The sequence below is a fragment of the Rhinolophus hipposideros genome (assembly GCF_964194185.1).
Source record: "Rhinolophus hipposideros genome assembly, chromosome: 5".
Classification (NCBI taxonomy): Eukaryota; Metazoa; Chordata; class Mammalia; order Chiroptera; family Rhinolophidae; genus Rhinolophus; species Rhinolophus hipposideros.
In genome coordinates, this window is record NC_138051.1 from 2092726 (window position 1) to 2118110 (window position 25385).

At 58.5% G+C, this 25385-nt stretch overlaps 3 protein-coding genes across 14 annotated transcripts in view; 2 read left to right on the forward strand and 1 right to left on the reverse strand.

Annotated features, from left to right (window-relative positions):
* SIN3A (SIN3 transcription regulator family member A) overlaps positions 1-5103 on the forward strand; it is a 64855-nt gene extending 59752 nt beyond the window's left edge. For all 3 annotated transcript variants that reach the window (XM_081049985.1, XM_081049984.1, XM_081049986.1), the window contains 2 exons: positions 46-253; positions 2437-5103. In XM_081049985.1, coding sequence (XP_080906111.1) covers positions 46-253; positions 2437-2667 — 439 coding nt within the window. In that variant the 3' untranslated portion in view covers positions 2668-5103. The remainder of the gene's footprint in view (positions 1-45; positions 254-2436) is intronic.
* Positions 5104-5542: 439 nt separating this feature from the next.
* Positions 5543-16862, forward strand: MAN2C1 (mannosidase alpha class 2C member 1). Of its 4 annotated transcripts, none has more exons than XM_081047873.1 (26): positions 5543-5907; positions 6059-6184; positions 6607-6730; positions 7904-7974; positions 9069-9246; positions 9485-9674; positions 10789-10895; positions 11067-11177; positions 11496-11588; positions 11716-11832; positions 12061-12156; positions 12273-12418; positions 12770-12893; positions 13223-13344; positions 13479-13564; positions 13670-13825; positions 13999-14096; positions 14270-14364; positions 14615-14719; positions 14824-14980; positions 15052-15195; positions 15387-15496; positions 15577-15656; positions 15772-15920; positions 16480-16551; positions 16623-16862. In XM_081047873.1, exons 1-26 carry the CDS (start codon positions 5801-5803, stop codon positions 16668-16670), a joined length of 3012 nt encoding a protein of 1003 aa, XP_080903999.1. In that variant the 5' UTR covers positions 5543-5800; the 3' UTR covers positions 16671-16862. The 4 variants fall into 4 exon arrangements, with proteins under 4 accessions (XP_080903999.1, XP_080903997.1, XP_080903998.1 ...); XM_081047871.1 differs by having other exon boundaries at positions 5546-5907; positions 16442-16551; XM_081047872.1 differs by having other exon boundaries at positions 5557-5907; positions 15387-15454; positions 16442-16551.
* NEIL1 (nei like DNA glycosylase 1) lies at positions 16495-23654 on the reverse strand. Of its 7 annotated transcripts, none has more exons than XR_013993304.1 (10): positions 23220-23354; positions 21723-22157; positions 19832-19951; positions 19671-19734; positions 19326-19425; positions 18822-18949; positions 18303-18330; positions 18063-18124; positions 17726-17922; positions 16495-16632 (listed from the first exon to the last, which is right to left on the reverse strand). XR_013993304.1 is itself a non-coding variant. In XM_081047877.1 (10 exons), the coding sequence occupies exons 2-10, from the start codon at positions 22154-22156 to the stop codon at positions 16600-16602; spliced, it is 1158 nt and encodes a 385-aa protein (XP_080904003.1). In that variant the 5' UTR covers position 22157; positions 23220-23354; the 3' UTR covers positions 16495-16599. The 7 variants fall into 7 exon arrangements, 5 of the variants coding, with proteins under 5 accessions (XP_080904003.1, XP_080904001.1, XP_080904005.1 ...); XM_081047877.1 differs by having other exon boundaries at positions 17726-17914; XM_081047875.1 differs by lacking the exon at positions 16495-16632 and adding an exon at positions 17284-17583 and having other exon boundaries at positions 17726-17891; positions 23220-23654.
* Positions 23655-25385: the final 1731 nt, after the last annotated feature.

Here is a 25385-nt window from a genome sequence, read left to right on the forward strand (position 1 = left end):
TCTGTCTGGATGAGCTGTCATCCTGCGGGGCTTTCTGCTTTGCAGGAACCTTCGGAGGATCCGGAAGTGCCAGCGTGGTCGAGAACAGCAGGAAAAGGAAGGGAAGGAAGGCAACAGCAAGAAGAACATGGAGAATGTGGATAGCCTGGATAAGCTGGAGTGTAGGTTCAAGCTGAATTCCTACAAGATGGTGTATGTGATCAAGTCTGAGGACTACATGTATCGGAGGACCGCCCTGCTCCGGGCCCATCAGGTGAGGCCCAGCCGGCCCCAAGGCGTCGGGGCTTTGCTCTTCCTTTATGAAAACCTCCTCTTCGTTTGAGAACTGTTGAGTAAGCAGGAGTATTAGTCTGTTGATTCCGCGACAGAGTACCACAGGTGCATGACTTACACAATCAGAAGTGTATTGTCTCAGAGTTCTGGAAGCCAGAAGTCCGAGATCGGGGTGCTGCAGAGGGGTTCAGACCTGCCAAGGGCTGTCTGGGAGAATCTTCCTCCTCTCCTGGGCTCGGGTGCTGTGCTGGCCTTTGGAATTCTGCGGCTTGCGAATATCTGCCCGCCTCTCACATAGTGCTCTCCCTGTGTGCATGTCTGTCCACAATTTCCCCCTCTTAAAGGATGCCAGTCATACTGCATTATGGGTTCACCCTACAACCTACGACCTCCACGAAACTAATTATATCTTCAACAGCCTTACTTCCAAACAAGGTCCCATTCCGAGGTGCTGGGGGTTAGAATGTCACCCTGTGAATTGGAGGGCGGGGAGCACGGTTGAACCCGTAACAGCTGGTGGCACCTTCCAGCATTTACTTGCAGGTGGTATTGCTTGCATGAGGCCTCCTTGCTCTCACACGTCATCTCAATTGTGAGGGCTTCCTGACGCACTTAGGTACCAGATATTGTTCCAGGTCCTGGACGACAGTCATGAAATAGAGCAGATAAGATAGTGTGATCTGCACTACCAACAGAGAAACTAGGTGAAGTGACCAAGGGGAACCGGCACGCAGGCCCAGCGTTCATTGGGGGGGGACCTCTCTAAGGAGGAGACACTTAAGGCCTGAACAGTGACAAGGATCCAGCCTGGTAAAGAGTTGGTGGTTGGTATTTTCTAGGCAGAGGAAACAAGCAAGTGCAAGGCAAGGGAGGGAGGAAAGGACTTGGCATGTGTGAGGAACTAACACCAGCCGTGTGGCTGGAGCCACAGGAATGTGGGAGGCGTGACGTTGGAAGGGTGGGCAGAGGCCACATACTTAGTCTCGCAGGCCATGGTTTGGATTTTGTTTGAGGTACATGGGGGACATGGTTTGGACTCTGAGGAGAATGGGACTGAGTGTGAGCACTGAGTTGGACTGCTTTTGTCCAAATGAGACGTGCTGCTGACGGGCTAGCAGAAGGGTGGCAGTGGAGTTGTGAGAATCAGACAGACTGGAGATGTAATTCGGAGGTGCAGTTGTCAGGATGTGGTAATGATTAGGTCAGCACCCGAGGGAAGAGGAAGGAGGGCGTCCAGGATGATGCCTGGCGGTCTTCGCTGTTTGGTTTTATTTGTTTTGCTTGAGTCAGTGGGAAATTTGGGGGCACAGCTGTGAATAGAAAGGGGTTGCCAGGTTTGAGGGGCCGATCAAGCACTGCTTGGAATTGGATGTGTGTGCAAGGACGACAGAACATTGGCAGATGTTGGGTGGGCGCTTTGATGTGCTTCGCGCCTGGTGCTGTGCGTTGTTTGTATGTTTCTGATTCAAATGGTTTGGGGAACTGGGCAGCCCCTCATCCACCCTTATCCCCTACTCTGCCTTGCATGTGGGCACCAGTACATATTTCTGGTTGCATAGGTAGGAACGTGAACCTGCATTGGAGATGTGCTGTGCCAGGTGGGGTTGGGGTGCTCTGAAGGGAGAGTGGGTCTGAAGTCTTCTGTGGTGTGCTGCCTTCCTTCGCGGTGCATGCCATGCTGATAGAAATGACCAGCAGCACCCCAGGTGCCACCTAATGTACCGCAACTTGGGTCGCACTTGGGGTACATTAGAATCAGCTGCGATGCTGATTTTAAAATGTAGGTAGATGGAAGGCAGTCTGTAGTTTATCAGGTTGCCCAGGTGATGCTAATGAATGCTAAAATTGAGAAGTGCTGAGCTACTTCTGCCCGGACCCTGAGTTGGAATTTCTTTGGGGGCTTAATGGGTTCCAACTCCTTACATGCTCTGTTCTTAACCTTTTCAGTTCTCTTCTTGAACAGACTCCTATTGCCTGCCTGCTTGCTTGCTTTCTTCCTGTCTCTCTTTCTTTCATTCAATCGTTTGTTTGTTCGTTCGTTTTTAACCAGTGGTATCAGAGACTTGAGCCCACATCTTTGCTACTTTAGGAGAAAATTGGGCTTTGTATTTGAAGGGAGTTTTCGGTCCTAGTTCATTGTTTTTTGCTTGTTCTATTTTGCAGTCCCATGAGCGTGTAAGCAAGAGGCTCCATCAGAGGTTCCAGGCCTGGGTAGATAAATGGACCAAGGAGCATGTGCCCCGTGAAATGGCAGCAGAGACCAGCAAGTGGCTCATGGGTGAGGGGCTGGAGGGCCTGGTGCCCTGTACCACCACCTGTGACACAGAAACCCTGCACTTTGTCAGCATTAACAAGTACCGTGTCAAGTACGGCACCGTGTTCAAAGCCCCGTAACTGCAGAGCCAGAGTACATAACTGGAGGGAGGTGTGTGTGGGGTGGGGGTGGGTTCACGGACCCTCCCATGCACTGAAGAAATGAGGAACATGCCTTTCAAGCCTCACTGGGCCTCTCTGGGACATGGCCACCTGACCTGTATGTGGCTGGTGCAACCTGGCGCCAAGTGGGCTATGTGTAAGAAACATGGGTACCTTACACGGCTGGAGCTGGAACATTCCTCACGGGGTTTTCGGTAGTATCCTGCCTGAAGGGGAAGGAAATCCATGCAAGCACAGAGACACTCAGCTTGCGTGCACACACCAGCAGAGCTAAGACTGGAGTTTCCTGGGGCCTGACCTTTGCTGAGGGAACCAGGTGCTGTTCACACCTTAACTGATGGGCATGCATCGACAAACAGACTGGGGGAGGACTCAACACCTAGATGGGTGGTAACTGATGGTCACTACTCCTCTCCCCCCAAAAGGGGGACAAAACTGGATTTGATTCTATTCCTGGTCACTCGCTCGAGCACATCTAGATTTGATAGAGGAGCTGCGTCTGGCTTTAGACTTGGTCATCTCGTGGGTGTGACTCCTGGTGACTCCCTTGCCACCTTCCCTTCACTCTCTCCTCTGGTTCGCAACCTCAACAAGTTCCAATCAGTCCTCCTTTTTAGCTCCCGTGGAACTGTTTTGTACCTGCTTCTTCACTAGTCTACCTTAGTGCCATCCACCAGCTTTCTCTCTCTCTCTCTCTCTCTCTCTCTCTCTCTCTCTCTCTCTCTCTCTCTCTCTCTCTCTCTCTCACACACACACACACACACACACACAATTTTAACTTGGTTTTTTTCTTTTTTTGTAAATAATGTACATACTGTCAATTTTTTATTAAAAGAAATATGCTTTGATGTGCTAGCATAACTGCTCTAGCTTCTTGTGTACCATAGTTCTATGTGGCTTCAGATTTAGTACCTATGAACAGATGTACAAGACATTTATTACACTTTTTACCAAAGGGAGTTACCGTTGTAGTACTTTTGTGTAAAACTTGTCTTCCCCTTTGCCCCAACTTTATTTTTCTTTTCTTTTTTTTTTTTTTTGTAAATAAATAAAGCTTGGTTCTTACTTAAGGAATAAACTTGCAACCCAAGTCCCTTGTCCTCAGAGGAGAACTATTGGGAAGCAGGGATTTGGGCTTAGTTCCTTATCCACGGTACCAACAGGATTTTGCTTTAAATAGTTAGCAGTCACTTGTATTTGTCTCAAGTCAAAATATCCCAAATTTTCATTCTTTTAGTACATGGTTCCCCCCCCCCTTATTTCAACTGTTTGGAAATACTTTATATTTGTGTAAGTTGTCCAGCTATATAGTTTGTATTCTCTATATTTTTTGTTACCCTTATTGGAAATGGGGGTGAACAACTTAAATACCAAACCAGTATTTCAAAGAAGTGTGTATAAGGCGTGTGGTATAAATGGGGTTGGGAGGGAACAGATTTGGTACATTTCATTAGCAAGTGAAAATGGAATATATATTTTTTTAATAACATAAATTTAAACTGGCAGACATGAGTGATTAGGATTTTTACGTGTGGTCAGCCTGGACTTCTGGATTTTCCTTTAGCAACTGTGACCCTAGTCAGAGTTGTAAGTAACCAGTGTTGTGTGGTTTTTGCTTTTTAATTAAAAATCACCATCACCACCACTAAAACCCCACAAAGTTTTGGCTTCTGGACTTTCAAAATACATGGTAAACTAATGATTTTAGATTTTTTATTTGTTTGTGTGTTGGAGGTGGGGTGGGGGGAACATAACACAAGAGACACTGAACCCAGAAATGTAGAGTGACACAAGAGCCTTGTGGGAGGAGATTCTAGGGTGAAGCTGTGGCAATGTCTTAACTTTGGGATAGAGTGATACAGACTGATTGGGAAGGGGGAGATCTTCAGGTTTTCTCAGCAATAACTCAACTATTCCCCTCTGCTCACTCAAGAAGAAGATCATGTGGGGTGGCTGATTAGCTCAGTTGGTTAGAGCATGGTGCTAATATGTAACACCAAGGTTGCTGGTTTGATCCCTGCATGGAATTGCAGGGGAAACTGATGGGGCCCCAGCTGTTGCTGTTTCTGCACAGTTAAGTCCAGAGCACCTGCTTGCAGGTCAGGATAGGGTTTCGGGGCCGGTTCAGGAGAAAATCCCAGTCTACCAGTGCAACTGAAAGAAGGGGGGGCTTCACCTACAACCAGGGTTTTCACAAGCAGCATTTTTAACCCTCCTGCCTTCTGATATCTGAGCTCCAAGCTCTGAACCCAGCCTGTATTATAGCAAGTTATCTTTATTTTAAATCATGTTTGATATTCTGTACAGTCACCTTTCCGTGTAATTTGCATTTGAAATGTAAATTTGACTTGGTCAGTATTTTCATTAAAATATCAGGGCTAATGCTGTGTATATATTTTTCTTACTAACGGTTTTATAGATAACTCCCTGGTAATCCTAGGAGGGGGGAAAAAGCTGCCAGTGGTCTACTAGGGTAACGTGAAAATTGAGGTGTTTCTGGCATTATGGTTTCTCTGAATTCGTCGGTGCTGTGGTGAAATACAGTATTCTATTAGGGTCTGCAGTGCTATGACTGATAGGCATCGCAAGTTACAATCTTGCTGGTTTCTGGTGATGACTGACAGTCATTGATATAGAACAGCAGAGGAAGCAGCGGTCCCTGGGGTGCAAATCCCTCCCCGTTTAACACCATGTGCATCCCTGGAGCCCCGGTTCTTGCCCCGGGACGCCAGAGCCAGAGGTGGGCTGGGCCTGGAGGGCCGGGGGGTTGCCGCGCGCTCCCGCGGAGCTGCGCGCTCGGCGTCTCGCGCCTCGTTAGCTTCCGGACGGAGACGGTCCGCCGGAAACGGGCGGGGAAGCGAGGCGTCACGCTTCCCGTGTAGGGGTTTGCCGGGTGGCCGGCCCGCTAGCCCGGGCGACAGCGAAGACAGCCCCGGAAGCACTGCCTTCCGTTTTCAGCGCCCGGCTCCAAGTTGGGAGCTGCGTGCTGCAAGAACAACGGCCCCGCGGGAAGGCGCCTCGGGACGCCGGAACCTTTGGCTGCAGCCCGCGCTGGCAGCGCCCGGGCCTCTCCCGGGAGCACGGCGCGGCGATGGCGGCGGCGGCGGCCCCGGCCCTGAAGCACTGGCGCACGACGCTGGAGCGGGTGGAGAAGTTCGTGTCGCCGCTCTACTTTACCGACTGTAATCTCCGCGGCAGGTGTGGCCCCTCGTCCAGGGCGCCTCAGCCTTCCCTTCCCGGGGGATCGCCACACTGCGGCCACCCGAGCCGGGGGCCAGGCAGGAGCCGGGAGGAGGGGACGGGGGGAGAGCGGGCCTCGAGCGCGCGCCCACTGGTCCCTCCCGGCCAGGCTCTTCGGGGACAGCTGCCCGGTGTCCGCGCTCGCCAGCTTCCTGACCCCGGACAGGCTTCCCTACCAGGAGGCGGTCCGGCAGGACTTCCGCCCCGCGCAGGTCGGCGACAGCTTCGGACCCACGTGGGTAACTCGCAGAGGAGCGTGGGGCCAGCGGGCCCAAGGCAGGGGCCCCCTTCCTGGCCGCCCACCCTCGGGAGGGGCCACCCGCACCTCCGGTGCCGACCCTCTGGCCTAGGCGGCCGCCCGCGGCAGAGCAGCCCCCTCCGCTGGGAACAGCCCCCCGTCCCTCGGCCGTCGCGGCAGCTCTTTCCCCCTTTCCCCCAGTCCTGAAGGATGGGTCACAGACCGCTGTCTCCTCTGCCTCTGTTCTGCACCATGCTGCACACCCCGTGGCTTCTTTCTTGTCGATCAAAAGTGTGTACCTTGTGATGCTACAGATACTTAGGGAAAGTCTCAAGCCCCTACTGACCCTTTATTCAAGGAAGCACCGTTTCAAAAGGACGCAGCCAACCCTGAGGTCCATCTCAGTGGCTCTCTTGCAGATGGTGGACCTGTTGGTTCCGGGTGGAGCTGACCATCCCGGAGGCATGGGTGGGTCAGGAAGTTCACCTTTGCTGGGAAAGTGATGGAGAAGGCCTGGTGTGGCACGACGGGGAACCTGTGCAGGTAAGGAGCCTTGCCCTAAGGCCCAGCATGGCCGCATTTCAGTTCTGGTCTCTGGAGAAGCCGCAGCTGAGTGGTTGTCCCTACAGGCTGATACCAGGACTTCAGGACTGGGGGGGTTGCTGCTTGCACCCCTGTTTTATTGGCCCCCCTTATACTGGGAAGTTAAATGGATGGCTTATGGGTTGCAACGTAATTAGCGCTAAACCAACACCACCACTCCTTGGCCCCCTTCTCATTCTGGGCTGACAGGAGTTCCTAGTCAAGTGTCATGCAATAATAAGTACAGCAGAATCATTTATTAACCCTCTACTAGGTGCCAGGCACCAGACCAGTGGTTTTGTAGACCACATCACTGTTTAGTTTTTAATGAACTAGTTTTTATTATCTGTAATGTACACATATGGGGGAAATTTTTCAAACAGTTCTGGACAGTATAAAGTAAAAATTAAGTCCTCTTGCCCTGGAGTAATGGATCTCTGCCTGCCGTCCCAGCCCAGTTCCCCAGAGATAGCGACTGATTCAGCGTCTTGTTTATGCCCCCAACCACATCACGTCTAATCTTTATAACCCTATGTGGTGGGTCCTTATGCCCATTCCAGATTAACAAGCTGAGGTAGACGGAGCTTACTTCCTTCTTCCACGTAGTTTCTATAGACATACTCTGCACATAGAGTTTCCATTCCAGCTGGACTCGGCCTCAGGGTAGGACTGTTGTCCTTCCTGTATGGAAGGATGGCAAAGACCTGCCCCTTCCCTCCATTGGCTCAGCAGGTGGCTCCTAAATGCCCTCTCCAGGCAGGGCGCTAGGCTAAGCACGGGGGATAAAGCAGGGACTGAGGCAGACCTATCCCTGATTTCAAGAGTTTCCTTTCAGATACTTCCTCAGGAATACAGAGGCCACCAGAAGCCACACTCAGGTCTTCTGATGCCTGCCCAAGACCCTTCCCATAACACCAGGGTCTTTTCTGCTGGTGCCATTTGGTGGTCATGACACTGGCTGCCATGGGGATTGGGGCACCTGCTACCAGGGGTCCCTGATTTATCAATCGGCCTTGCTGGGAGAGAGAAGGCAGAGCTGGGGACCAGGTGGAGGGGCCTGGCCTCCCTCAGCTTATACTTCACCTGAACTGTCCAAAATCCTCAGGCCGGTCTCTGTCACTCCTCTTCTACCAGGGTTTGACCAAAGAGGGAGAGAAGACCAGCTATGTCCTTACTGACAGGCTGGGGGCAGGAGACCCCCGGAGGTGAGTGAGTCCCTGTGCCCTGGTTGACCAGGGTTATGGGGGAGGGGACAACAGTGGGGGAGGAGGAGCTGAGGCCCAGAATGATCTTGGAAACACACCTGCTTCCAACACACCATCCTCAAATCTCATTTTGTTTTTTAAAAGCAGGTTGTTTTTTCTGGCTATAAAAAAAGTAATGCTTGCTTTTTTACGGTAAACACAGAAAAACACAAAGAAGTAAATACATCACATTGTCCCACCACCTGGAGATGACCATTATTCATATCTAGGCATTCATCTCAGAATTCTTCCACGCACAGTTTGTACTAGTTGAGGTTGTATTTCTTTGATATTTTGCATCCTGATTTTTTTCATTCCGTTTTACAACACAAGCATTTTATGAGACCATTAAAAACTCTTTCTTAGACATTACGATTGTATGTTATAATATTTGTTGAACTCGGTGTGTCTGGTGCTTCTGGATGCTGGGACTGATGGTGAGTGGTGCGGTCCTCCACAGCCAGGGGCCTCATACACGTATGCAATTACAAACCTCTGAGGACTCAGAGACAATGCTGGGAGCTCAGTGTGAGAACTCGGTTCCAGACTTAGGAGAGGGGTGGGAGGAAGGTCGGGGAGGGCTGCCCTAAGGAAGTCGTGTTTGCTCTCTGAAGACCGAGCAGAACAGCACCGCAGCCCACCGTGCTGCTCCAAAGAACGACCTGCCCCGTGTTGGCTGATGGGTCTTTGCTCTGGGAGATCCAAACATGTTTTTAATATGCAGAGAGGGTTCTGAGACCAAGGCAGTGCTCTGTAAAGACAGCTGGGGGAACAAAAGTCTAAAGAGCAGCATGAGTCACACAGTTCCAGGCTGGGCTGCTTGCTCGTGCCGACCGTGGCCAGGCTGTCACCATCACAGTGTGCGTTTAGGCTGCTGCTTGTACTGTGGCCCACCCGCGCGCACACACACCTGACGTACTGCAGGGTCCTCTGGGTGGTGGGTCCTGGAGGTGAGTGGGGAGGGGTCGTCTGGATGCCTCCTCAGACCTCCCTCCCCAAACCCCCAGAGGCCTCTGCCAGTCCCTTGGCCTGAGGCTGCCTCCCCACGTTTGCAGCCTGACCCTCTATGTGGAAGTAGCCTGCAATGGGCTCCTGGGGGCTGGCAAGGGCACCATGATCGCAGCCCCTGACCCAGGGAAGATGTTCCAGGTGAGCCGGGCTGAGCTGGCCGTCTTCCACCGGGATGTCCATAAGCTCCTGGTGGACCTGGAGCTGCTACTGGGCATTGCCAAGGTACTTGACGCCCCACCCCACTTGGCCACTCTCTAGAGAACTCGAGGCAGGCAGTTTCTTGGCTTGGATAGTTGGGACTCTGGGAATCCCAAACAGGGAGAGTGTTTCTGCCTAGCCCGGTGCTGAGGATTTCTCTAAAGGGGGGAGGAGGGAGACCAGCAGGGCAGAGGGCTGGAGGTAGGGCAGAGCTCTGCTGAGAACCCTTGGAGATGGGATTAAGGAGAGAACCCTGCCGCAGGGCCTCGGGGAGGACAACCAGCGCAGCTTCCAGGCGCTGTACACAGCCAACCAGATCGTGAACGTGTGCGATCCTACCCAGCCCCAGACCTTCCCGATGGCCCAGGACCTGGCCTCCAGGTTCTTTGGCCAGCGTGGAGGTGAAAGCCAACATACCATCCATGCCACAGGGCACTGCCACATTGATACAGGTAGGGGGCAGCTGGCTGGGTTGGCTGGGGGGACAGGAATGCCCTGGGAGCTCTATGTGATTCTCAGCAAGTTCTTGCCTCTCTTGGGCCTCGATTTTCTCCATCTGTAAAATGGAGCAAGGGGTTTGGACCATGGGCTTTGCTGGATATAACTTCATTTATTCATTTCAACAAAATCTGATACCCCATGTGACCCCAGGCTAGGTGCTGGGTAGAATTATAGACTGATGATCACAAAATGGGCAGACACAGTTGGTGCCATGATGGAGGAAAGTATGCGGGGGCTGGGGAGCCCAGAAGAGGCACTTAACTCAGCTGGGTTGGGGGGATTCAAAAGAGACTTTCAGGAGGAAGTGACTGAACTGAGTGAGAATGAATAAGAATTTGACAAGGTGCCCATGTCATCAGAGAGGAGTGATGTGGAAGTAATTGAGGTGGGGGTTCAAGTGCCGGGTGAGGTTTCCTAGGGAGGATCAGGGGTTCAGTTTTTAACCTGATGAATTGGCAGTATTTGTGAGGCTTATGGGAAGTCCACATTTTTAACAAGCTCCCCAAAGTATTGGATCTGATGCAACTAAGGTTTCAGGACCAGAACAAGGGCTTTCTCTGATATGCCAGGGTGGGGGGTGGGGGGTTGGGGCTCTGGCTGGTAAGGAACCGAGGCCTAGTGCTCAAGAGAGGCTGGAGAGCTTCACGCAGGATGGCTGCCCTGCACGGCCCATCTTGGGGAGCTGTGCCCTCTGTTCTGAGATATCCATCAGTGTGTGTTAGAGAAAGAGTTGACCGAGGGTTAACCCGCTTCTCATAGGATCCTCTCTGGGGGTGTCTAAACCAGGGTGCAGGGCCTCCATTTCCTGACCTGTAAAATTGACCTGATAGCCCTGGTGGCCTCCTTTCCCCAACCCCTCCTCCCACCTTGCAGAGGTGATTGAAGTGACAGCTCAGGACGGGTGCCACAGGCTGCAAAAGGAAGGACCTGGGTGGGAGGAAAGCAAGGACAGCCCTCGAGGTCCAGGCTGGGCCTGGTCAGGGTAGGGCGGACGCGTGAGGCTGCAGACCTGTGTGCAGCTGGGCCTTGCTGCTCGCCTCCACCCTCCGCCCCCTTCCCATCTAGCCTGGCTTTGGCCCTTCAAGGAGACTGTGCGGAAATGTGCCCGGAGTTGGGTGACAGCCGTGCGGCTCATGGAGCGGAATCCTGAGTTCATCTTTGCCTGCTCTCAGGTCAGAGGGACAGCCATGTGGGGCACCAGATCCAAAACAGCTTCCGGGAGCTTCTCTGGCCTGAGGGGCAGGGCTCTTCCCACCCTCAGCTTCGCACTGGGCCCCAGATACTCTGCCCTGGGTGGGGTCCTTGTCACTCCCTGTGCAGCTCCCTCCCCATCTGCCTCACAGGCGCAGCAGCTGGAGTGGGTGAAGACCCACTACCCTGGCCTGCACGCCCGGCTCCAGGAGTTCGCCTGCCGAGGGCAGTTCGTGCCTGTGGGGGGCACCTGGGTGGAGATGGTAAGTGGTCTGCACACCCTCAGCCTCTGGCCAGGGTCATGGGCTTCCTGCCTCGGCTTTGTGGCTTCCTGTAGGCCCTTCACACCCTTCTGTGCAGTGCTTATTAGTCTCTGGAATTCTAAGGCGGAGGAGGGCCTCAAGCACTGGGACTGCACGACCCAGCCCAGAAGCTCCCCCGGCACGCAGACAGGTGGACAGCTGGGTGCTGGCTCTAGCCCTGGGTCAGAGCCCTGGCTCGTCCTGACGGGGTGTGCGGCCTGCGCTCCTGCCTGTCCCCATCTGGCGTGACCCCGGCTGCCTCACTCTTCCCTCTGCTAGGATGGGAACCTGCCCAGTGGAGAGGCCATGGTGAGACAGTTCCTCCAGGGCCAGAGCTTCTTCCTGCAGGAGTTTGGGAAGATATGTTCCGAGGTAGGCTAGGGGCTGCCGTGCCTGCAGGCGCAGGGGGCTGGACCTGGACCTTGAGTGAGGGCTGAGGCGGGGGCTGCTGCACCAACAGCCCTTGTTCCCACGCCCCAGAGCCCCTTCTCCCGCACAGTTCTGGCTGCCGGACACATTTGGCTACTCAGCTCAGCTCCCCCAGATCATGCGCGGCTGTGGCATCAGGCACTTCCTGACCCAGAAACTGAGCTGGAACTTGGTGAACTCCTTCCCGGTGAGCAGACCCCAGGAGGTGACGTTAGAGTGGGCCTGAGCCCCACCTGGCCCATTCATCTCTTCCCAGGCTTATTCAGGGGTCCTGGACAGACCCCCCCACCCCCACGCAGAGAGGGCATGCCCCCTGCTTAGTCACGCGGGCAGGGCAGGGCAGGTCGGGAAGGCCCAAGCCCGCCTCAGCCCTGATGCTGGCTGCTCTCCTCTGCCTCTGTCTCCTTACCTGAAGCACCATACCTTTTTCTGGGAGGGGCTGGATGGCTCCCGTGTGCTGACCCACTTCCCACCCGGTGACTCATATGGAATGGAGGGCAGTGTGGAGGAGGTGAGAGGGTACCTAGTAGCTGAGGTGGGGGTCTGGGGGGTGGGGAAGACTGAAGAGGGCTGGGTGTCTTGTCCTAGGCTGACCCATGCTGACCTGACCTGCCCCTGCCTGTTCAGGTGCTGAAGACAGTGGCCAAAAACCGGGACAAAGGGAGGACCAACCACAGTGCCTTCCTTTTTGGCTTTGGGGATGGGGGCGGTGGCCCCACCCAGACCATGGTGGACCGCTTGAAGCGACTGTGCAATACAGATGGGCTGCCCAGGTCAGGCCTGGCCCACTTGCAGCCCTCACTGAGCTGCTCACAGCCCTGTCCAGAGCCCTTGGCTTGAGCCGTTCTTTCTGCTCAAACATGTGGCTCCACCCTCCACTGGGCCTGTCCTTCCCCAATCCTGGACCTTGGGCTCCTCCCACCTTCCACTTTGGGGGTGGCGGTGGGGGGAAAGCTGAGTGGGAAGGGACTTAAACTCACCAGAGAGAGAACTCTCGTGGAGTGTCCAGAGCTGGCTCTGTGTGGACTGGGAGCGTTCTGGGGGCAGCTCCTTTCTTTGGGGGCTGTACCTCTTGTCCGTTGTGGTGTGGAAGAACGGTGAGCCAGGCTTGTGGTCTCCCTCAGGGTGCAGCTGTCTTCTCCTGGGCGACTCTTCTCTGCGCTGGAGAGTGACTCGGGGCAGCTGTGCACGTGGGTCGGGGAGCTCTTCCTGGAGCTGCATAATGGCACTTACACCACCCACGCTCAGGTCAGAAGCTGGCAGCTCAGCTGAGCAGGGAGAGTGTGCTCTTGATCTGTAGAGGGTCAGTGAGGAAGCAGGAGACAGAGCCGGCCTAGACCTGGGGAGGAGGTGTGTTCCAAGGAGGAGCTGAGGAGAGAAGTGCAAGAGCCTGCTGGGTCAGGAGCCTGGAGGAGGCTTGAGCTGAGGGAGGGAGGCTGCGACACCTACAGGGGTCTTTATCAGGAGGACTTGCAGGGCCATCGGGGTCTGAGCCAGGGAGGGCTTGGGCAGGTTCCTGGGATGCTTGAGCAGACAACACTGCCACTCGTCCCCCCACCCCCGCTGTCCTGGCTCAGATCAAGAAAGGGAACCGGGAATGTGAGCGCATCCTGCACGACGTGGAGCTGCTCAGCAGCCTGGCCCTAGCCCGCAGTGTCCACTTCCTGTACCCGGCAGCCCAGCTGCAGGACCTCTGGAGGTTGGCCCTGCTCTGCCCCCTGCCCCCCACCCCGCCTGCCCTCACCCCAGACACCTGTGTAGCTGCCCCTCCCAGCCCTCCTTCCTCCTGCCAGCCCACTCAGTCTTCCCCATCCCTGCCCTTGGCTCCTCCAGGCTCCTGCTGCTGAACCAGTTCCATGACGTAGTGACGGGAAGTTGCATTCAGCTGGTAGCAGAGGAGGCCATGTCCCACTACGAAGGTTAGGCTGCCCTCTCCACACCCAGGACTGAGCCCAGTGTCCCCTGTGGGACACTTGCGTCACCCCAGACCCACTGCCCACCGTGACCAACCAATCTTTCCTCAGACATCCGTTCCCATGGCAACACACTGCTCAGCAAGGCAGCCGCAGCGCTGTGTGCCGGGGAGCCAGGTCCTGAGGGTCTCCTCATTGTCAACACGCTGCCCTGGAAACGCACTGAAGTGCTGGCCCTGCCCAGGCCTGGAGGGGCCCACAGCTTAGGTATGAGCTGGGGAGAAGCTGCCACGCAGCAGGACGGATAGAGGCCAGCCACACTCCCCTAGGGCTCCCTGCCTGGGTGCCCTAGGCTGGAGAGTAGCACGATAGGAGGGGCATCTCCGCCCAGCCGTTCACCCCCACATGAGGCTGCGCTGATGCCCAGGCCTCGTCCCCAGCCCTGGTGACAGTGCCCAGCATGGGCTATGCTCCTGCGCCTGCCCCCAACTCACTGCAGCCTTTCCTGCCCCAGCAGCCCGTGTTTGTCGTGCAAGAGGTGAGTGCTGGCACACACATCCGGGTGGGGCGGGGGCTGTCCTGGGCCCTCCTCAACATGGGCTTCTGAGCCCCCTAGTCTGGAGCACGTGGTGAGGCAGGGCTGGGGCTGGGGTGGGGAGCTATTGTTGGGAAGCCCCTGCCAACTCAACTTCAAGGCCCCCTCCTGCCAAGACTGATGGTTCTGTGACTCTGGACAATGGCATCATCCGGGTGAGGTTGGAGCCGACCGGCCGCCTGACATCCCTGCTGCTGGTGGCCTCTGGCAGGTACCAGCCTCTCGCTGCCCTCTCTCCGGGTCTGGCAGGTGGATTCTAGACCCCGTTCCGTTCCCTGCCCCAGCACTGCCCACAGCAGCTCACCAGTGGCTCTGGGCTGGGACCCACTCATGGAGCAGGGCAGGCGGGGCTGGGAGACCCATCCCCCTGGGCCTAGTCACCCTGTCCCCACTCTACGTCAAGCAGCTGGAGAGACCACTGAGCATACAGATGTAAAGAACCAAACGTCATCTCCTCTCAGGGAGGCCATTGCCGAGGGTGCCTTGGGAAACCAGTTTGTGCTGTTTGATGATGTCCCCCTCTACTGGGACGCGTGGGACGTCATGGACTACCACCTGGAGACACGGTGCTGCGGGCAGGGCGCAGGGGTGGGGGAGGGGTAGACAGGCCTCTGGCTCCGCCTACCCGTCAGCAGGCCCGGGCTCAGTGCCTCCCACCCCTACCCCACAGGAAGCCAGTGCTGGGCCAGGCAGGGGCCCTGGAGGTCGGCACTGCGGGCGGGGTGCGGGGCAGCGCCTGCTTCCTGCTGCAGATCAGCCCCAACAGTCGGCTCAGCCAGGAGGTCGTCCTGGACGTGGGCTGCCCCTACGTCCGCTTCCACACCGAGGTAGCAGGCGCGGGTGGCGGCCGTCCTCCCCGGCTGTGTCTGCCCCTCCCTCACCCCTTCCCCCACTCCAGGTGCACTGGCACGAGGCCCACAAGTTCCTGAAGGTGGAGTTCCCTGCTCGTGTGCGGAGCCCCCAGGCCACCTATGAGGTCCAGTTCGGACACCTGCAGCGGCCCACCCACTACAACACGTCTTGGGACTGGGCGCGCTACGAGGTGTGCGGGGCCGTGCGGGGTGGGCGGGTGCGCGGCGTCCTCCTGGGGAGCCGGCGGCTAGTGGCCGCTGTGTAGCGGGTACTAGGCCGCCCGTGGCTGAGAGCTGGCGTCAGTCCTGGGCCCCCAGACCGTGCGCTCGCCCGAATGACGGGCCGAGGCGGGCCTGAGGACGCCTGGCGTGGGCCCTGCAGGTGTGGGCGCACCGCTGGATGGACCTGTCGGAGCACGGCTTCGGGCTGGCGCTGCTCAACGACTGCAAGTACGGCGCGGCGGCGCGCGGCGGCGTCCTCAGCCTGTCGCTGTGAGTGCGGCGCGCGGGCGCGGGCGGGCGGGCCCGCGGGTCTCCCCGGCCGGAACTGCAGCCCAGCCCTCCCCCCCCAGCTTGCGGGCGCCCAAGGCCCCCGACGCCACTGCGGACATGGGGCGCCACGAGTTCACCTACGCGCTGATGCCGCACGAGGGTGAGTGCCGCCGCGCCCCTCTCCGAGCCTCGCTTTGTGCGCTTGTCGCTGGGGAAACCGGCGCCTCGCGCCGACCCCCGTTCCCAGCGCGTATCCCTCTCCGGCCCGCGCCTAGGCTCCTTCCAGGACGCGGGCGTTATCCGCGCGGCCTACAGCCTCAATTTCCCACTGTTGGCGCTGCCCGCCCCGGGCCCGGCGCCCGCCGCGGCCTGGAGTGCCTTCTCCGTGTCCTCGCCAGCCGTCGTGCTGGAGACCGTCAAGCAGGCAAGCGGCGGGGCGCGGCGGGGTGCGGCGGGGCGGGGCGGGGTGCGGCGGGGCGGGGCGGGGTGGGGTGCGGCGGGGCGGGGCGGGGCGGGGTGCGGCGGGGCGGGGCGGGGTGGGGTGCGGCGGGGCGGGGCGGGGTGGGGTGCGGCGGGGCGGGGCGGGGCGGGGTGCGGCGGGGCGGGGCGGGGTGGGGTGCGGCGGGGCGGGGCGGGGCGGGGTGCGGCGGGGCGGGGCGGGGTGGGGTGCGGCGGGGCGGGGCGGGGCGGGGTGCGGCGGGGCGGGGTGGGGTGCGGCGGGGCGGGGCGGGGTGCGGCGGGGCGGGGCGGGGTGCGGCGGGGCGCGGTGGGGTGCGGCGGGGCGGGGCGCGGCGGGGCGGGGCGGGGTGCGGCGGGGCGGGGCGGGGTGCGGCGGGGCGGGGCTGGGCGCGGCGGGGCTGGGCGCGGAGGGGCGGGCCTGAGTGGGGTGCGCCCGCCCCGCCTGCGCCCGCCGCCCCCCCGCCCACCGCCCACCGCCCTCCGCAGGCTGAGGCCAGTCCTCAGGGTCGCACGCTGGTCCTCAGGCTGTACGAGGCCCATGGGAGCCACGTGGACTGCTGGCTGCACACATCGCTGCCGGTTCAGGAGGCCGTCCTGTGAGTGGGCTGCGGGGTGGGAGTGGGTGTCCTGCCCTCGAAGGGCCCTCACAGTCCCTCTTGTTCTCCAGCTGCGACCTCCTGGAACAGCGCGACCCTGCTGGCCACTTGCCCCTTAGGGAGGCCCGCCTGAAGCTCACCTTTTCTCCCTTCCAAGTGCGATCCCTGTTGCTCACACTGCAGCCCCCACTGAACTGAGTCCCTGAGGGTGGGGTTTGTTTCCCGAAGGCTTTGGGGGCTCCTCTTTTTTGCCTCCCCCATCTGAAGCAAGGACGAGTTACCTCTAGAACAATAAACCCGTGCCTTAGGAACCCTGCTGGTGGCCCTTCCTCTCTCCCCTTAGGGCCCAGCCCCAGGCTTGTCCCCAGGCATTGGGGGACAGGGGCAAAGTCTGAGGTGATCTGTGTGCAGGGGCTGGGTTGCAGCCCCGTGAGAGCGTGGGGATATCAGTGACCCCGAATTGACTAAGCATGAGGTAAGAAGCCCCTGAGCAGGCGGAGGGCCTGCGCTTGCTGGGCTCTGGCTGGCCCCTACCTAGTCCGGGGCAGCTGCAGGCCCGGGAGCCCCGGGCTGCCTGGGGCCAGCGTCTATGCACCCTGAGGGGTTGCGCCTGCAGAGGCCGACTGTCCTCTCTGAGAGCCAGGGCCTTACAGACCAGGAGGTGGCCCCGTCCTCAGGGCCAGGCAATAGGCCCTCCTAACTCGGCCATCCCAGACTTCTGCAGCCAACCCAAGAAGTTCCCAAGTTTATTAACTTATTTTTTTAAAAATACAGCATTTTTCACATGGGCTTAAAAATGGGGGAGGTGAGATACAGTTGAAAACATCACAGTTGTTTAGGGAGCAGCCCCAGGGCCGTGGGCACCCAGCCCCCTTCAGCCACCGCCTGCCCCTAGGGAGGCACAGGCGGAGACCCAAGGCCAGGCAGCCGGAAGGAAGGCGCCAGCTGGGAGAGCCCCCTGCTATGGCGCCACGGTGCCCTCGGGCTCCAGAGACACGGTGTCAGCCTTGATGCTTCGGGGTTTGTGGCAGGCTGCGGGGAGGACAGGTGAGGTGGCAGCTCAGGCCCAGGCCTTGACAGCCCCCCTCCCTCCTTTGTCCACACCGAATCCCCTGGAGAACCCCTGTGGGTGGTGCCTGTCCATCCGCAAAGGAGGGTGCTGAGGAAGGCCCACCTGAGGTTGCCTGTCGCCCCCTCCTCTTCCCTTTCTCAGCAACTGGGGGGACTTCTGGGTCCTGCTGGACGCTAGTCCCCTCGGGCTGCTGGGCTGTAGTTTGCTCAGGATGGCCTCTCTGTGCCCTTCGTGTCCTGGAAGGGGTCTTGTTTGGAGGTGGAGGGTCCTGGGTGGGAGAGGCACAGGTTCCTGAGGGGCTCAGAGAGAGTAGTTCAGAGGTGGGTTAGGACCCCCTACTGCCTCCCATTGTCAACAGAAGTCAGCTGACCAAAAGGCTGGTGTGGGAGGTCCCCCAGGGCAGGGGAGAGTGCAGGGAGGCATTGGGAATGGGAGCTACCTCCATTCTGTCCTCAGGACCCCGCGGTGCTCCCTTGGATTTCTTCTTGCGGGACTTGCCCCCTGCACAATACTGACGCTGGTGTTGCATGTCCTGGTGCCTTGGGACCTTTCTCCAGATTCCCACCCTCCCACTCCAGGGTAACTCCCAGGGGTGGCGTGGGGAGCAGGGACTGCTGCAGCCCTTGCAGGCAACGCGTCCTTTCTGCTCTCTTAGCTCCCTAGAGTAGAAGTAACTCACCTTTGGGTGCCAGAGGTCCAGGATCCCCCTAAAGGGATGGGGAGAATTCAAGGATCAGCCTGATTGGCGCGGGGGCTGTTTTTCCTTGGAGAGGCAGGACTCACTGATCCTTCCATATCCTTGTAGCTCTTCCCCTTGGAAGCCTCTGATCCCCCCCACACACACACTCTCTGCCGGGTTAGAACCAGCATCAAAGCCACCCTGCCTTGGGCTGCTCCACTAGCTGGGACCCTGGGACTCAGAGGATGGGAGGAGGATACCAAGGGAAGGCTTAGCCTCTCAGGGACACATTCTTTATTATTGAGGGGTTAAGGACAAAAATGCAAGATTTAATAAAGTTAAATCTTGGGGGACAAAAATGCAAGATTTAATAAAGGACAAAAATGCAAGATTTAATAGTTAAATCTTGGGGACCTAGACAGAAACCCCAGCTCCTGCCCTACTGTGACCCAAGGTCTCTCCACCATACCCGCCTCCTTGGGGGTCTCTGTCTGCCTATGTGAGCATTAGGGCCCAAACCTGGAACCAGATGGTACGGCCGTGCCGGTCCCGAAGGGAGCTCATGCCCGCCACGCCATAGCACTGCAGCCAGGCTCGAAAGGCCGCGAAGTCCTCCTCCCCACTCTCCTGACCATAACCCTTGCCCCCTGTGGAAAGAGGAGCCAGGCAGAGGGCAGAGGTCAGACTCAGGCGGACACAGGAGGGGGAGCCTGACGGACCGAATCAGGGGCCAAGGCTCTCCCTTCTCCAGCTGTGTGGTCTCAGGTTGGTGTCTTCCCCACTCTGGGCCATGGCTTGCCCATCCTAGAGGAGGGTTAAGAATCCTGCCCCGCTTGCCTCCTGAGCAGCTTGGAGGACATAGACACCTGATGAGGAGGAGGCCTAGTCCACTTAGCAACGACTGGGTCTACAAACTTCCATTTCCCAGGCAGGGAACCGGGCCCAGAGGGGCGCAGCAGCTGTCCCGGGGTTACAGCATTCCAAAGCAGACGTAGTTGGGCGTCTCTGCCTCCCGGGACTCACCCAGCTGAACCACTTCCTTGGGCACTGAGTGGCACAGCTCCAGCAGGTCCGGGTTCTGCAGCTTGGCCCTGATCTTCTGGCTCAGGGTCAGCTCCGGGCTCTGGAGAAGCGGCAGGGGCAGGGCCTGGCTGTCAGCGTGAGGCAGCTGGCCACCCCCAGGGAGCAGACCATCTCTGAGCTTGGTAGGACTTATCCTCAGCCCCAACCCCAACACACACATTGTAAGAAGGGGAAACTGAGGCTTGAAGCCCAGAAAGGACCTGCATGAGCCACACTGGAGACACCTAGCCGAGCCCACCTGCAGCCCTCACTGACAAGTGTGCACCGGCCTCGCTACATGCTCACCGGCTTGTGCTGCTGCAGGGCCTCCAGAACCGTACGGGCCTTCTCAAAGGGGGGTATCCTCAGCCTGCAGTGGGTGGAGGGGGGCCATGCTAAGCAGTGGGGATTGCAGGGCACACCAGCCCACCCCAGGCTTCCCTCGTGTCCATGGCCTGCCTGCTGACCGGTACAGAATCTCTGCCCGCAGGTAGTTGCCAATGCCATTGAAGAACCTCTGGTCCAAGAGAGCTTCGCAGATGGGCCGGTCAAAGGTCTTGTCTGCTAGGTTTCGTAACACATTCTCCCTGGTGGGACACAGCCTGGGCATGTGAGACCAATTCTGCTCCCATCCCCCACCTCGCCATGGGATGGGAGGAGGAGCTGGGGGATCCTGTTCCTAAGTGCCAGGGGAAGGAAATTGGGAGTCCCAGTTCCCCTTACCCCAGCCTCTGCTGTTTTGACAGTGGAAACCTCAGTTTTCCTATCTGTTAAATGGGAACAACAGGATTTTTAATTCACTATGAAAGATAAAACATACCAATCAAAAGCTACAAGTTCAAGAGAACACACGTGAGTCTGTATCTGTTGTTTGTATATCACCAGAGTGCCTCAGGCTCCAGACATTTTTGAGAGCAAGGTAATCACAGGACCTCAGGCATGCCTGTGATCTGGAGCTCCCTTTCTAGAACTTCTGGTTAGTTAGAGATGGGGAATTAACATTGGTGGGGTCAATTCTTCTCAAGACCTGCCGATTCCAAGGAGGCTGGTACTAGCTCTGTGCAGCAGGTTGTGTGTGTGTGTGTGAGCCAATCCTGGCTAGCGAGGGCCCCAGCAGCCCCCACCCCACCTCCAAGGGTCATGGGTCTCTCTTCACTGTGTCATGGCAAGACTGACTCAGTGATGGACCTGAAGAGCATCTAAAATAGGGGGCCCAAAGACAGAGTACTGGGGGGAAAGGAAGAGTGGAAGGTTCGCCTGGGTGGCCAGCTCTCTGAGGGGAGTAGATCCCTCCAGGCTCCCAGCTGTAGGACCAAACAACTGAAATGCTCACCAGGCATTAGCAACTTCAGAGCCAGCTGGCCACGAGTTACACTGGGACCTGACAGGAGGAGAATCCAGGACCACAGGTGTCTCCTTGGGGCTGCACTTGGGGTCATGCCTGGGAAGGCTCAGTGGCTTCTGTGGCACCAGAGACACCCTGCGCCACTCCTCGGGGCCCATGAAGGTGAGCTGCTCCGAGGAAAGGAGGACCTGCCAGATCTCCAGTTTGAATCCTTTTCCTCTAGAGCATCGTAGGGCTGGCTCTCAGCCAGGCCTCAGCTCAAATATCACCTCCTAGAGTGGCCTTTCCTAATGCCCCCACCTCCTGGGCCAAAAGTCATTAGATTTTTCCTTCAGGAATGTGTCTATTTGAATTTATCTAGTTTGTTTCCTTGTTTCCCCTGCCCTGCGTGAACGTGGGCTCTGAGAGCAAGGAATACATCGGTCTTCATCACTGCTGCACCCCATCACCTAGAATAGGGCCTGGTATGAAGCAGAGACTCGTACACGTTTCCTCTTCAGAGGAAGGGAAGTGGCTGACCCTGCCATCTTACTAACTGTATCACACCCCAGGTCGGGCTGCTAACTCCTCCCGCAGGCAGGAGACAGTCACGGAGACGGTGAGAGACAGACCAGTGGGCAGGCAGAATGTGGGAGACCACGAAAGCTGACTCAGAAACCATGTCATGAGGCAGTCCCCTCCCCACCACCTTGAAACCCTTCCTTCCTGCCCAGCCTCCCTTCGCCAGGTGAGAGCCCTCCACCTTTCTTAGCCCCTGAGGGCCCAGGAGCCGTGTGAGGGGCCGTGGCATGCCTGCTCGCCCACGTCTTGCCCGCACCTCATACCACATCAGTTTGGGGGCTTCACACCCATTAGCTCAGGGAGCTGTCCCCAGGGAAGGACACTGCCTTGGTCTCAGAGGAGGGGACTGAGGCTCAGAAGGGGCTGGGACTTGCCCCTCGCGGGCCTCCGAGGCGCTGACAGAGCCAGGCGCAGAGCCCAGCGCTGGGCATCACAGCAGCTGCTGGTCCCACCTGAACTGCTCGTACTGCAGCAAGACACAGGGCCCGCGGCCTGGCTGCCACTCGCCCCCGACGTCCCAGCGGCCGAAGCGGCGGACGTCCACGAAGCACAGGGCGAGGCGGGGCGCGGGCGGAGCTGTGTAGAAGCGCAGGTGCGCGTGGGCGGGCAGCGCCTCGCGGGGCGCCAGCTGGAAGGAGCCCGACATGCCGAAGCGGAAGACCAGCGCCAGGGGCGCCCGTGGGGGCCGGGCCCCCGGCAGCGGGCGCAGGGTCAGGCGCAGCTCCTTGCCGCGGGCTGACGCCGCGATGCGGTAGGCGCTGCTCTCAAAGGGCACCTCCGGGTTGCGGCTGACGGGTGACTTCTCCACGCGGCCGGCGAACAGCAGCCCTCCGCACGCCTCGTTCACAAAGCGGCTGGCCAGGTGCAGCTCGGGGCCCTCGGGCATCCTGTGCGGGAGGAGGACGGCCAGCGGGCCAGGTGTGCCCCTCGTGAGGTGGGGTTTGCAGAGAGGGCGCCGGAGGGTCAGCAGGGCCGGGGCAGGCAGGAGGGTGCTGGCCCGGCCCCGCCCCGCCCCGGCCCCCAGCTGGAAAAGCTGGGACGGCGCAGGCCACGCGGCGAGCCGGCTGGGCAAGGCTGCCCGCCCTGCCGGCTCGCCCTTCCGCGGCCTTCCGGGGACCCTGCTGCCTTTAGAACGAAGCCCGGCCCTTCCCGGGCCCACGCTGTCGCCTCATTTCGCCCCAGCCCCGCCCCGCTGGCGCCCAGCACACCGCCCTGCTGTCCTCAGCCCGTGGCCCTGCCGTCCCCTGTCTAGGAACGCGAGCCGCCCTCCCCGCACAGCCTTGGGAGGTAGCAGCGCACGCCCCCGCGCACTCCCGAATCCCAAATTGTGTGACTGTCGTCTGCCTGCACCGCGACTGCCCCCCAGTGGAAGCTCCGCTTGCTCTTCGCCCCACGCTCGGACCCGAGCTCCGCCGTTGCCACGCCACCGAGGGCGTGAGCGGCCCCGCCTGGGAGGTGGGAGCGGGGAAACTACCGCGCGGGGGCTCGGTTGGCGGTGAGGCCGAGTTAAAACGCAGGCGCGGGCCGCGGGGACGGCCCCCGGGCTGCGAGGAGGGCAGGGCAGCCGGGAAGGCGTCTAGGAGCCCCCGGCCGAGGGCCCGCGTGCAGCAGGAACGCCCCGGCCAGCCCACTCCCGCCCCGCTCCCCGACGCGGAGGGATCGGGGGTCGGGCGGGGGGGAGTTGGGCCCATACAGGCCCCTTTCCTGTCCCCCACGTCCGCGCCGCCCGGGACCGGGCACCCGCGAGGCCCCGCTCGGAGGGAAAAGGGCGGTCCCGAGGCCGAGGCCGAGCCCGCCGGGGCCGAGCGCTGTGTGGCCGGCTGCCCGTGCCCGGCACACCCTGCTCCGCCCCTCCCCGGCCCCCAGATCGCACCGTCCCGCGCGCTGCCGCACACGCCCGGGGCGCCCCCACCCCGGGGCACCTGCTCCCCGCGCCGCTCCCCGCCAACCTGCAGCCGCTGAACGGTTGATGTCGCCGGCGGAGCCAAAGAGCAGGCCGGGCGCTGCGGGCGCTGCTCCGGCGTCTGCTGGGAAGTGCAGTTCCTCGGGCAGGGGGCAGGGGGCAGGGGGCAGGGGCCTTCGGGGCGGGGTTCCCGAGCTGGGGTGCGGGGGTGTGACAAAGCCTTTGGCTAGGAGGGGCGCCGGCGGGATCTGCGGTCAGGTCCGAGGTGCCGCGCCGCGGATGTCTATGGCTACGGAAGTCGCCAGGCTAGTGACAGGGTCGGCACTCCCAGCAGAAGCAGCAGCTACTGTCACTGCAGGGGCGCCTGCAGATGTGCGCAGGGAGCGGCAGGTGGGCGACAGGTGCAGGCCCGGGGGACCTGGCGGTGGCCCTAAGTATCATCGCAGTCAGACATGGCATATAAACAGAAACATCATCGCCACCTGCGGGTGGGAAGCGCAGCCAAGCGACAAAAAGCAGGGGCCCAGAAGTACAACCCACATCACACGGTTTTGTGGGGGAGGGTCCGTCTGCGGTTGTCGTGGGCTGAGACCCGAGACGGCCGGCAGAGCGGGGATAAGATCACGTGCCAGGAGGGAGGAGAGCAATTGGCCAGGAAAAGGCGAGGACAGGCAGACACACAGGCTAAGTCACGGTCACGGTCGGCTGTGGTCTCAGCCTACGCGAGTCTGACGCGTAGCCACGATTTGCCCCCTTCATACTAGAACGTGTGCTTCCTCCCCCCCATCTATTAATTCATTTAGTTTGATGTATTTCAGGTGGACAAACGACCATTTCATTCCTAATACTTCAGCATGCATCTCTAAAAACCAACTTCCTACACAGCCACAATACCTTTATCATACCTAGTAAACAATAACTTTTTTTATTAGTTTCCGGTGTACAAAACATAGTGATTAGACATTTATATATCTCACAGTCATAACTCCAGTAAGTCTGTCACCCATCTGACACTGCCGTTATTACAATATTATTGACTACATTCCTGTACTTTATATCCCTCTATTTAATTATAGCTGACATTCAGATTATTTTATATTAGTTTCAGGTGTAAACAGTAACTAAAAAAAAACAACCTGTGTTTTTCCAGGCCCCATCAGCTCCAAGTCAAGTAGCTTCCATCTAGTTGTGGAGGGCGCAGCTCACAGGGGCCCATGTGGGGATGGAACCCGCCAACCTTGGTGTTATGAGCACCGTGCTCTAACCAACTGAGCCAACCAGCCACCCCAACAGTAACTTCTTAATATCATGTAACACATAGTCCACATTCAAATTTCCCTAATTGTCCCCAAAATGTCATTTATAGCTGTTTTTTCAAGGCAAAGTCCAATCAAGGATTGTATGTCTCTTTATAATCATTTTTAATGTAGATGGAATCACCCTCCCCACTGCCCACCCACCTCATCTCCTTTTTTGCTTTCCACCATTCTGACCTTTCTGGAGAGTCCAAGCCAGCTGTGCTCTAAGATGCCCCATCACGTTCTGAATTGGGCTGTTTTCTCGGATGTCCTTAAGCTTGTTCCTGTCTAGTTTTTCGTGCACATTGGGTGTCACATCTAACGGCCTGGCTGCATATATTCAAGGATACCTCCTAGATGCTGGCCTGCACTGCAAATTGCGCCACAACAGGAGACACACAACACCGGTTTTGCCACACCAGTGATGCTGAATTGCTCCCAGGCGAGGTTGTGAGGCGAGACCTGTGTGTAGAGGAATGTCTCACACCTGCCGACCCTGATCTGTGGGGTGATTCGTTTCGTTACTCTTGTTTGTTTAAATTAAGGTAAAATTTACATACAGTAAATTCACCCTTTTTGGAGCATGAGTTTTTCTGTTTGTTTTGTTTTTCCCCCTTTTTCCGCCTTCCCCCCCCCACGCTCCAGGTCAAGCCGCTGTGTCTCAGTCTAGTTGTGTAGGACACAGCTCCCTCGCCCACGTGGTATCATGAGCCGTCGGTCAGCAGCTCACAGAGGCTACCAGCCACTCACGCTGGCTGCTGGCCACTCGCGGCGGCTCACCACAGCTCACGCCGACCTCCGGCCGCTCACCGCAGCCCAGCTCCAGGGAGAGCTGTTGTTCGCAATCTCAGCTGTAGAGGGCGCAGCTCACTGGCCCAGGTGCGAATCAAACCAGAGACCTCAGCATTAGGAGC